Source organism: Phocoena sinus, chromosome 2, assembly GCF_008692025.1.
Source record: "Phocoena sinus isolate mPhoSin1 chromosome 2, mPhoSin1.pri, whole genome shotgun sequence".
In the NCBI taxonomy this organism is placed as follows: domain Eukaryota; kingdom Metazoa; phylum Chordata; class Mammalia; order Artiodactyla; family Phocoenidae; genus Phocoena; species Phocoena sinus.
In genome coordinates this window covers 20615055-20627109 of record NC_045764.1, presented here as the reverse complement: position 1 = coordinate 20627109, position 12055 = coordinate 20615055, and the positions used below count along the sequence as shown (strand labels likewise).

The 12055-nt window shown below is 42.8% G+C and overlaps 1 protein-coding gene across 1 annotated transcript in view; it reads right to left on the bottom strand.

Moving 5' to 3' along the window:
- Positions 1-6464: 6464 nt before the first annotated feature.
- Positions 6465-12055, bottom strand: part of USP6NL (USP6 N-terminal like) — a 144655-nt gene continuing 139064 nt past the window's right edge. Inside the window, 1 exon segment of the mRNA XM_032623105.1 lies at positions 6465-9884. Within this exon segment, the coding sequence (XP_032478996.1) occupies positions 8467-9884 (1418 nt within the window). The 3' untranslated portion in view covers positions 6465-8466.

Below are 12055 nucleotides of genomic sequence, written 5' to 3'. Positions count from 1 at the left end.
TCCTCCTTCCTGGGACCCCTGCCCCCCTAGCCAGGGCCCCTCCTCTCCCATCACCCTGTGCCGTCCCTCCCCCCACGTGTCGTGTTGTGTCGTGTCGTGTGTGCCTCTGAGCTGCTCACGAGACTCTCAGCTCCATGAAGTCAGGGTCCACACCCTCCTGGTCTCTAACGCCCAGCTCCGTGGGGTCGTGTGACAACAGGTAACGTTCCACTTTACTACCGCGTGACGACGCTACACTGGACACTTTGCACAAGTCAACTCCTTTAATCCTCACAACTCCATGAAATAAGCGCTACAATCTCCATACTACAGAGGAGGAAATGGATCACATCAGGTCCCCGAGGACACGGATGCTGTCGTCCTGCTACTTCACGATTTCCCAGAATCGACAACAGTGGCCTCCGTGGATGTCGACTTCAAACTCGAGTCAGTCTGACTCCGAAGCTCTGTCTTCAATCACCGGGCATGTGGGTACTGCGGAACCAGTCCAGGACTGCCTCTCTGAGTGCTTCACACCTTCTTCCCTGGGGCACCTCTTAACTGTCAGTGACCCCCCCAGGCTCTCCCATCCTCAGCTCATCTTTTCCCGAGGCAGGTGCTCTCCTATGACCTGATCCTTACATGCCAGCAAGTCCAAATCTCTCTGGAATTCCCGGCTGCCCATCAGACGGCACAATCTGTCCGTCCCCTGTTCCTCAGATTCTACACGTCAAAGCAGAAGCCATTTCCTCACCAAGCCTACATCTGCTCTGTCTCCTGAATTCTTTTCATCAGATTGTGACCCCACTATCCACACCACCGCCCAACCTGGGAACTGAAGAAATCAACCTTGAGCCTCCTCTCCCCTCAACAGTACAGAATGATGTGGAAGTACACAGGCTCTCAAGAACACAATTCTATTCACAAGAGCAAGGAAAATAAAACACTTAGGAATACCTTTAACAAAAGAAGTGTCAAGGCTAAATCTACAAAAGCTTGCTGAAATTAAAGATCAAAACGAATGAAAAATAAATTAAAAACCAAATGAAAAATAAATTAAGAGTCAAAATTAAAGGGTTTCCCTGGTGGCAGAGTGGTTTAGAGTCCGCCTGCCGATGCAGGGGACACGGGTTCGTGCCCCGGTCTGGGAAGATCCCACGTGCCACGGAGCGGCTGGGCCCGTGAGCCATGGCCGCTGAGCCTGCGCGTCCGGAGCCTGTGCTCCGCAACGGGAGAGGCCACAACAGTGAGAGGCCCGCGTACCGCAAAAAAAAAAAAAAAAAAAAAAAATCAAAATTAAAGATCAAAATAAATAGTCTTTGTTTATGGATCAAAAGACCCAACATTTTAAGATCCCCAAGTTGATCTACAGATTCAACAGGTTGTTGTTTTGGTTTGGTTTTTGAAGAAACTAACGAGCTGATCCTAAAATTTATATAGAAATGCAAAGGACCCCAAATAGCCAAAATAACTTGAAAAAGAACAAAGTTGGAGGGTGTACACTTCCTGATTTCAAAACTTAAAATAAATATTTATATATATGGTCAACTGATTTCTGTTAGAGGTACCAAGGCAATTCAGTTGGGGAAAGCAGTCTTTTAAACACATGGTGCTAAGACCAGCGAATACCCACGTAAACTTAGATCCTTACCTCACACCTTACACAGTAATAATTCAACACAGCTCACAGATCTAAGCGTAAGAGCTAAAACTATAAAACTTCTGAAATCAAACATAGGAGAAAATCATTTGTGACCTTGGGTTAGGCAGAGAGATACAATACTAAAAGCATGATCCATAAAGAAAAAACCAATAAACTGAACTTCATTAAAATTAAAAACACTCACACTTCAAAAGACACCATTAAGACACTGAAAAGACATGTCACAGACTGGGAGAAAATATTTGCAAATATGTCTTATAAAGGACTTGTATCCAGAGTATTTTAAGAACACTTACTTTTCAAAAATAAAACCCAATTAAGTGAACAAAAGATCTGAATAGACATTCACCAAAGAACATACATGAATGATTCATAAAAAGATGAAAAGACGCTCAACATCATTTAGCCATTCGAGAAATGCAAATCAAAGCCACAATGAGCTATTGCTTCACACCCACTAGCACGGCTATAACCAAAATATATAAAACAAGAAGTATTGGTGAGGATGTGGAGAAATCAGAACCCTCAAACATTGCTGGTGGGAATGTAAATGGTACAGACACTTTGGAAGAGTGTGGGAGTTTCTTAAAAAGTTAAACACAAGCTTATCATAAAAACCAGCAATAGCACTGCTAAATACATACGCAAGGGAAGTGAATACAAGGCCACACAAATACCTGTACACAAATGGTCACAGCACCATGTGAAAACAATCCAAATGTCTATCAACTGGTGACTGGATAAACAAAATGTGATATAGCCATACAACAAAATACTGTTCAGCAATAAAAAAGTAGTTACTAATACGTGCTACACATGGATGAACCTCAAAAGCATTAGGCCAAGTACAAAAGAAACCAGATGCAAAAATCCCACATATTATCTGATTCCATTTATACGAAATGTCCAGAAAAGGGAAATCAAAGAGATATAAGGTGGATTAGTGGTTGCCTGAGGCTGGGGGTGGGAATGGATATTGCAAATGGGGACAAGAGATCTTTTTGAGGTGATGGAAAGGTTCTAAAATTGGTCTGTTGTGATGGTTGCACAAGTCTGTAAATTTACCAAAAAATCACTGACGTGTACACTAAAATGGGTGAATTTTATGGTAGGTAAGTTATACCTCCTTAAAACTGTCGGTGGCGGGGAGGGAAGCACAGGCCCTAGATTCAGATTCAAGTCCGGGGTCTCTTACCTACCATGTCACCTGGGGTAAGTTACTTCAACTCTTCGTGCCTTAGTTTTCTCATCTGTAAACTGGGAATTAGGGTCGTACGCACTTCAGAGAGTTATTCTGAGAATTAAGTGAGTTAATACAGGTAAAATGCTCAGTACAGTGCCAGATGCACAGCAGGCCTTCAGTAATGTTAGCTACTTTTCTTAATTATCGTGGTTACACTCAACCAATTATCAAGTTTTGCCAATTTTACGTAGTAAACAGTTCTCAAGTTCATCACCTTTTCCTCGTAACTTGTTCCCTGGCATTGAGCTCTGGACCACCTACCTTGTAGACAGAACACCTGCTGCAATTGTCCTAACTTCCCCCAGGCCTGCGCCCCTGCATCCACCTCCACAGGCCACAAAAGGCCCTCCAGGACCCGGTCTCTGCGGACCCTCCCACCCCATCCCACTCGCACACCAAAGCGAGAAACTTCCCCCCACGCACCACGCAGTTGCTCGTTCCATCCTCTCTGTACAAACGCCCCCTTCCCCTCCCTTTAGTCCATCTACTCCGAGAATCCTCCACACAGGCCCTCCCTCACCCTCTTGAGTTGGGCCTTTCTGTGCCCATAATAGTCACCTGTGCACGTCCCGCCCCCAACACTGAATTGAGACACAGATTACAAAATGTGCCTCTTATCTTGAAGTGTGAACCTAGCACAATCCCGAGGCAACTAGTACACTGTAGGTGCTCAATAAAATGCTGACCGGTCAAGTGGACGACCAGGATATGCAGCATCTTCTCAGCTTCTCACGGGGGGAAAACGCACTTGCGTTTCCTGACAGCTTAAGCCTCTTTTTAGCCTGTCACTTACGGAAAGTGACAGAGGTTGTCCAGGAAAATGGAAATCCTCGTAAGGCTCTACCTATGTGGAAGAACTACTGTAAGACGTAGTGAGAGAAAGTGCCGGGTCAGCCGCCTTCAGCTGAAGCCACCGCTACCTTCCACAACTGCTAGTACTTCATGAGCATTTACAGAGATGGCTGGTAATGTTAGTCTTTCCAGTGGAAATTTTCTTAACTTACCTGAAATCAGAGTTTCTAATCTCTGAAACTGACCTGTTAAGAATTTTTGAGACAGCTCACAGTGGTAATATACAATCAATTTTTTAAAAAAAACCTCCCCAGTTCTAACGAGCAGCAGGGGTCAAGATCCACTCCTATGAAATCTAACATTTGTTCCTCTATTTTTCAGGGTTCTTATTGATAAAATGGTGGCAATTATGCTTAGATTTATGGAAACTGAAAATCCTTCTGAAAGTACAATTCATACATAAATGTTAAATGGAATCCTTTCTTCCTATTCTCAATACCTTAGGTCATTATAAAAGTAAAGTCTGACTTATTAAAACCATCTGGTCAGTAAGTGTTAATATCAATATTAGAAATGAAATTTAGGGCTTCCCTGGTGGTGCAGTGGTTGAGAGTCCGCCTGCTGATGCAGGGGACACGGGTTCGTGCCCCGGTCCGGGAAGATCCCACATGCCGCGGAGCGGCTGGGCCCGTGAGCCATGGCCACGGAGCCTGTGCCCCGCAATGGGAGAGGCCACAACAGTGAGAGGCCCGCGTACCGCAAAAAAAAAAAAGAAGAAAAAGAAATGAAATTTAAAATCCATTAAAGGACAATTAAAACAAAGAACAGACTGCAAAAACCATAGTCTCAATTAACCCACAATCAAGTGCATACTAAAACAAAGGTGTGAATCTAAAAGATAACTGAGCGGGGATGAAGTGAGAGAGAGTGGCATGGACTTATATACACTACCAAATGTAAAATGGATAGCTGGTGGGAAACAGCCACATAGCACCGGGAGATCAGCCCGGTGCTTTGTGACCACCTAGAGGGGTGGGATAGGGAGGGTGGGAGGGAGATGCAAGAGGGAGAGGATATGGGGATGTATACATATAGCTGATTCACTTTGTTATACAGCAGAAACTAACACACCACTGTAAAGCAATTATACTCCAATAAAGATGCTAATAAATAAATAAATAAAAGATAACTGAGAATAGCATTTCCAGAAGATTAAGCTGTAGATCCTCTGTGAATAAATCCCTATTTGTGGAGATGGAATGCTTTTCTCTAATCATGAAAATGAAAAGAAAAGGGATCTTAGCAAAGTATTGACTAGGCGTCATTTTTGTGCTTATAGTATAACGAGCCCTGAGGGAGAGATCTGAAATGACAACAAATATAAAACTCCATGTTAAAGTGACACTGAGTATGACATAAATTTAGTATAAGAATCTTCTTAAAATGAAAAAAAGTTCAAACAATCACATCACATCCTGTAAACAAACATTTTTCTTCTCCGGAAATGCCCCATTACCTGAATCTCTCTTCCTTCTTTTGAGAAACATTCTGTCATTGACAGTGAAGGGTATCGGGATCTGTTACCCCAAAATATGCCACTGGGCAATAAAAACGATTTTTGAGCTGAAGGCATTTGAGTTTCTGGAATCCCTTATCTGCCTAAAAGCAGAGCGCCACGCCCCCGCACCCCCAAAGAACGCAACTCTCCTAAATCCCCTCCTGGGGCAACTCTATAATCTCCTCTTCTGGCGCCCCACCAGACCCCGTCACAGACGATCATGTCTCCCACCTGCTCTCTTAAGGCCCATTTATTTTCCAGAAAGTCACCTGCTTTTCCGTAAGTGCCCTTTCTCCCCCTTAACACCCTCACCCCTGCCTTTACTAGGTTGGGTGGAGAGACCCCAAGCTAACCCTCCCTTTGAGTGACTGATCACCGGATACCACGTGAATGCAGGACGCACGTGTTAATGACCTTCCAGTTGCTTTTCTCCCGTTGGTCTGTCCTTTGTCAGTCCAATCTACAGGGCCTGGGTGGAGAACCTAGAGGGCAGAAGGAAGAAGAATTTTTTTTCCTCCCCTGCAATACCAGGGTGTCTGATTTGACAGCTATGGCTATCTCCCAGCTCTCAAAGCTATTTTAAAAATCCTGTAAGCAACATAAGCACCTGAAAGACTTGAAGTTTTAAAACCCTTTGAGACACTGGGTCTAAGTTTCTTTAACTTTTCAAACTAAATATTAAAATATACAAACTATATCAAAGTGCTTACTGTGTTAGGCAAAACTGCTATGAAGAAAAGACTTAATAGTGGCAAAACAGTTACTCATGTACATGTAGTTAAAGCAAAATCAGTCTCCACACCATGAAGATCCTCACCAAATGTTTTTTATAAATATACTTAGCCTATTTTATGAATGTTATTTCATATTTTATCCTTATTTCACTATTTATCTTTTATTAAAAGATAAATTTGAAAGAGTAAAATTGTACGGTGGCAAAATGACTCTGAACTATATTTTCCTACTTGAAAGACTAACAGATCTACATTTTCTAACGGGGGAAGACTGAAAATAACACCTTATCACTATTAACAATGGCTGATTAGATCAAATAAAGGGCAGGTGATGTGGTTCTAAATACAGAACTACTGGAAATTAGTAAAACATATACAACTGTGATAAAGTCACGTAGGCAAAGCTACGCAGTATCTGCTCAGTTAGAAAGGAACTAGCTTTAGAAAAATCAGAGATGCCATCTGAAAAAAGCACATGAAAGACACAAAACAAAATATACTTATTTAGCATGTTAAAAACAATCACATCAAAAGAAGTGTACAGATAAAAAAGTCATAGGTGACATAAGAAAATAGTGTGTGTGCATATATTTTTTGCAAATATATATATATATATATATATATATATATAAATCTACAGTATTTACCACTGTTGACATATATATATATTTTGGAACAGCTCTGATGCTGCTATCATAAACTAAATTGTACAGCTTGGTTTATTACAAGTCACAGAATCATGGTTTAAAATTGGAATTCACATCCCCAGCTACAATTTTATATACATTTATTTCTAAGCTTCCACATGATCTGAACCAGGAGCCTGGTGGATCGGAGTTTCCGTGCAGTGTTTGACTGCTAATACACTGCATTTGTTTTGCCATTTAATAACATCATTACCAAGTTGATTAAAATTATATTAGGCTCATTATATACATAAAAATATTGTCACATTCACTAGCTAAACAAATGTTACTCTCATTTTAAAAGACATACTTCTGTACCTTGAAAGCTTAAAGCCCCAACTTGCAACAAGAAGAACCATCAATGTTAGGTTTTCTATTCCCTATTGTTCAAATAGGATCAAAGTAATGTTGAAAACAAGCTCTCCAGTGAAACCCAAAGGCATACTTTCTTAGAGTGCCCAAAACTTGGTCAGTGTTTTGGTCATTGTAGTGTAACAGAAGATTTTGAAAGACATTGCTGATTTGTTACCATGAACCTGAATTTTTCACTGAAACAAACAACAAAAAAAAAGATTTTTGAAAGTATGAAAGTCACGCTATTTAAAAAAAAACAACAAAAAACCCACCAAAATCTGAGGTTCCTAGTAATAATTAGGATCATTTTTTACAATTTTACACAGCGATAATTTAACAGCCTACGAGCAGCAATATTCACTGACTACATTCTTTAAAGAAGAGGGCCAGGAAAAGATCATGTAAATGCCACCCCGGGGCCCTTTGCGGGGAGACTCCACAGTAATGTAAGGGGCAGAAGTAAGAAGTAACCATATTGTTAATCTTGCTTTCAAATGAATGTAAAGGAATTTGTTCTGCTGCCCCGTGTGAGTGCTTGATGATCAGTAACTTGCAGCTTCTCCTGCTGGCATCCGCCGGAGGGCTGTGTGTACACTTCCTGGGCATCTGGCAAGGAACACTCTGCTCTGAGCTTTGCGAGGGTCAGAACAGAAAAACGGGCACAGACGCACGAAAGCTGATCTCTTGGTGAACACGGATACATTGTGCACTGCACCTTTGGTCATAAAATTAAACTGCCCCGATTTTAAGCACCATTAAGTGGTTAGCCTTTCTCTCCAATGTCTTTAATCTTCAGATTGAAAACTGAATGAGCCATTGAACGAGAAAGCTGAGCATTCCGTGAGATGCTGAATTAAGCCAGGGCAAACCCTCAAGTCAGTTTAGGACCTGGGTTAAAAATATAAGGGGGAAAAAAAACATGACCAAAAGACAAGGTAGGGAAAAGAAGTAGAATAAATTATTCCATGGATCTAGATGAAAAGTAGTTGTTTTTTTTTTTTAACATTTCTTTAGTTCTATGTTCAAACGTGTATGCGTAGATGCATATAGTATCTATTAAAAGACACGTACATTACACACAGCCTTAAAAATATCTATTCTACAGTTTTTCAGTGCTTTGTATCATTACTCAAAATAGAATAGACTAACAGAGTAAAAATATTCAGATTTTGGAGAAAGATATAAATGAAACTGTGCGTGCATCCCTAAATACTATTGCTATGTTTCCAGGTTAAATTCTTTTCAACAGGTTCAGTGATGATGCAAGTTAAAAGCTCATCTTAAGCAGCATCTAGGTGGGGATGAAATCACTCCCATGTATTCTTATCACTGACATACATGAGAATTGTGCGAGTTGTTCACAACTGTATAAAATACTGCTTTGGCAATTATCAACATAGCAATGTAGGTTTCATATGGTTTCTATTCTCTCGGCTGCAGCAAGTACAGATCAATTCTCACAGCAATACTGATTCCTGGATAGAGAGTCCATCCCGATTCCTGTAGTGATATACTGGAGGCGAGGGCCCTGAATACTGATACCCAGATGAACTGGCATCTTCCAGAGCTGGGGAAGTTCGATACCGCACCGGACTATCTACTGAAACTGCAGGGAGGGTGTGGTCCTGATAGGGGACGTGTTGAAAGGTGGGGTATTTGGGTAAACTGCTTAAGTGGCTACGGCTGGCATCACGAGTCCACGACTGTCCGTGCATCTCCGGTCTCAGTGCGTAACCAACTTCCGACCATTTTCCGTTATTATCTGGCAAACATTCCACTGGAGGAAGGAGGAATTTCCCATTCTTTGGTGACCCTGAATTGCCCGAATATCCCGCAGCACCGATATCAACAGGGAGAACTTCTATTCGACTAGACGGCTGGACCAGAGGAGTTGGGCGGCTGTAAGATTTCTCTGGAGAAACATCAGTCGAAAGAGTAGAACCGTAAGGTCTCCGGGAAGGATTCACTGGTGTCCCGTGGGGAAACGGTGGAGACACAAAGCTGCTGTTAGCAGCAGGGATGCGCATTGGAGAACTGCCCTGGTAAGTGGGGGGGTCACTGTAAGATGGGGGGTGTGCTGCCCCTCGATCCTCCCCGTCTAACTGGGATGGATATTTTGCATAACTCGGAGGCTGTAATTTAAATGTAAACGTGTTCGGGGCTCTGGATGGACTGGAGCTGGGCTCAGCGTGCCTCCTTGGGCTGTGATGGTAGGCCGCGCCCCTGGGGCTCTGGGAGCGCGCCCTCTCCAGCGCCTGCTCCAGGGCCGCGCTGGCTCCATCCCCGGGTACATTGTCATACTGCGAGGCTGTGGAGCCACGCTTCCCTTCGTCCGCATCCAGCACCTTCACCTTCTGCCTGACGCTGGGGGCCCACGGATCGGCGGAACCGGGGACGGTGACTCTTGGCGTGGGGTGTGCAGCCCGACTTCGGCCTTCAATGGCATACTTGGCGGTTTTCTCAATAGCTGAGATATCTGACGGCTTATTCCATTTGGGCACAAACTCCTTCCTGATGTGTGAAGTGGCGTTGCTATTCTGGTTAGCGGCTGCGTGGTTATACTGCCTGGAATTGTCCTGTGGACCCGATGGAAGTCTCCTTTGAAAATCCACCTCATCTTTAAGCTTTTTACTCTCCTCGTCCACCGACTTCCGCCGCAGCTGCCGCGCCCTCTCGAGGGTACCTGTTCTACTTTGATGGGGAGGGGAATGCTCGTGGGCTTTGTAAGGTGACGAGCCGCTCTCTCTCCTGCCGTCCAGATGCGGACTTGACCTGCCCACACTTCTCTGTCCGTTGCTCAGGTGACTGACGCCAGCTGATTGAGATTCAGGGGGAAGTTGTCCCAAAGGTTTCTTTGGAAATTCATCCTCTTTACCTAAAGGGAAAGATCAATTCATAAGTGACATAAGCGCATGCATAAACGGTATCAAATATAAGAACTGTATCATGAATAACTGCTTACTTTTCATGTGTGCACTCAAGCACATGCATAAACATACACAGACACACAGAATTTTAGTGGCTTAGGAGAAGCATTTTTTAGAGAGATTCATACTAAGGCATACCAAAACTCAAAGTCTTATTATGCAATGTGCAGATGGGAAAATTTTATAACCTTATGAGTAAGGATCATACAATTGTGTAACATATTCTTATATTTTGTTAAGATAGTTACCTGCTTTACCATGAATGAGAAGCTGATATTCTCATTTCTATTCCTAAAACAATCCTGCAGGTCAGTAGTTCAGTGTCTCACCATTACATTCCTTCCACTTAAGCATACCTCAACTAAAACAGTTTTGGAATCTCAGTAAAATGGTTCCTAACAACCTCAAGCAGGTCTGCCAAGTTTAAAAGTTAACTGATGACCAACTGTGGTCTCCAAGTTATCCCCAAATAGCTTATTATTATTCTCTCAGTACCTTCCACCATATACAAAGAAATAGCATTCTCTATTTCCAAATTACTACTCTAAGAGGGTCCTACTTTAAATGCAAAAAAAAGGGAAAAAGAACAAAAAAGAAAGAGAAAATCATATTAGATACTTTTGATCTAATATGATTTGATTTTACTTTTTTTTTTTTCTTTTTTTTTTCGGTACGCGGGCCTCTCTCTGTTGTGGCCTCTCCCGTTGCGTAGCACAGGCTCCGGACGCGCAGGCTCGGCGGCCATGGCTCACAGGCCCAGCCGCTCCGCGGCATGTGGGATCTTCCCGGACCGGGGCACGAACCCGTGTCCTCTGCATCGGTGGGCGGACTCTCAACCACTGCGCCACCAGGGAAGCCCTGATTTTAAATTTTAAATAACTAACATGGGAAAATTAATGAGGAATTAAAGGAACATGCAATAAGATGGGCATTTTGTAAAGTGTTTAAAATGATCCACAATATGGACTCCACTAAATACCATCCTGAAAAAAACAACAGACTCCACTTGTAAAAATTCCAAAGCTTAAGACGTATTTTTTTTTTAATGTCTTCTATTACTACAGAACCATATATTCTCACTTAAAAATAAGTCACTGCACTCTCCAAATGCCCTGCCACCCACCCACCTAACAAACGTTTCCTGAGGAAAGCCACGACGAGTCCACCAGCTGTGAGCAGGCAGACGCCGCCTCATTCTCAGGTAGCTTACGGTCTAGGTGACGATAATTGTATTATTTACCCACATACCATAATGTTCTTTAAGATGTTAAAATAATTCAATGAGCTTTTCTTTGGGAGAGGAGGGAGTAGAGAATGATGGCAATGCGATATCCTTTAAATAGTTAAGCTACCAGAATAAGAATTATTGAGCTAAAGATACTTTATGCTTTTCTGATTCAGTGGTCTTGGCATAATCAACATGGTTCTTGCATCTTTCTGTAATAAAGACGTTTTATGATATACGGACAGACTATTTTAACTGATAACCCAAACTTGAAAATGCTTGTCATTGAGAAAAGCTTTGTTTATGAACGTTGCATGTAAAATAGTCTGGAGCATTCCAGTTCATCCTGACTAGCCTCATATGAAATATCTGGAATTGAGGTGAGAAAGCTGACTCAAATGCAGCCCTAGTCCAGGATATTCACAAGTAGTCATTCAGCCTATCAGGTTAAAAACGAACAATAAGGGGCTTCCCTGGTGGCACAGTGGTTGAGAGTCCGCCTGCCGGTGCGGGGGACGCGGGTTCGTGCCCCGGTCCGGGAGGATCCCGCATGCCACGGAGCGGCTGGGCCCGTGGGCCATGGCCGCTGGGCCTGCGCGTCCAGAGCCTGTGCTCCACGGCGGGGGAGGCCACGGCAGTGAGAGGCCCGCGTACCGCAAAAAAACAAAAAAAAACAAACAATAAAAATAAAATTAAAATCTATCTGGTGTCCCCCAAGTTTTTATCAGCTCTACAAGTAGCTATCCATTTAGTCCCAAGGAAACATATGAATTCCTTCTTTCCTGTAAGAAAATAACCGCAACAAACACAAATTATCTGGAAGATATGATAGAAAAAACCGAATGCAGGAGTTTTCTTTCGCCTCCACTCTGACAACTCTCTAAGCGCACAACA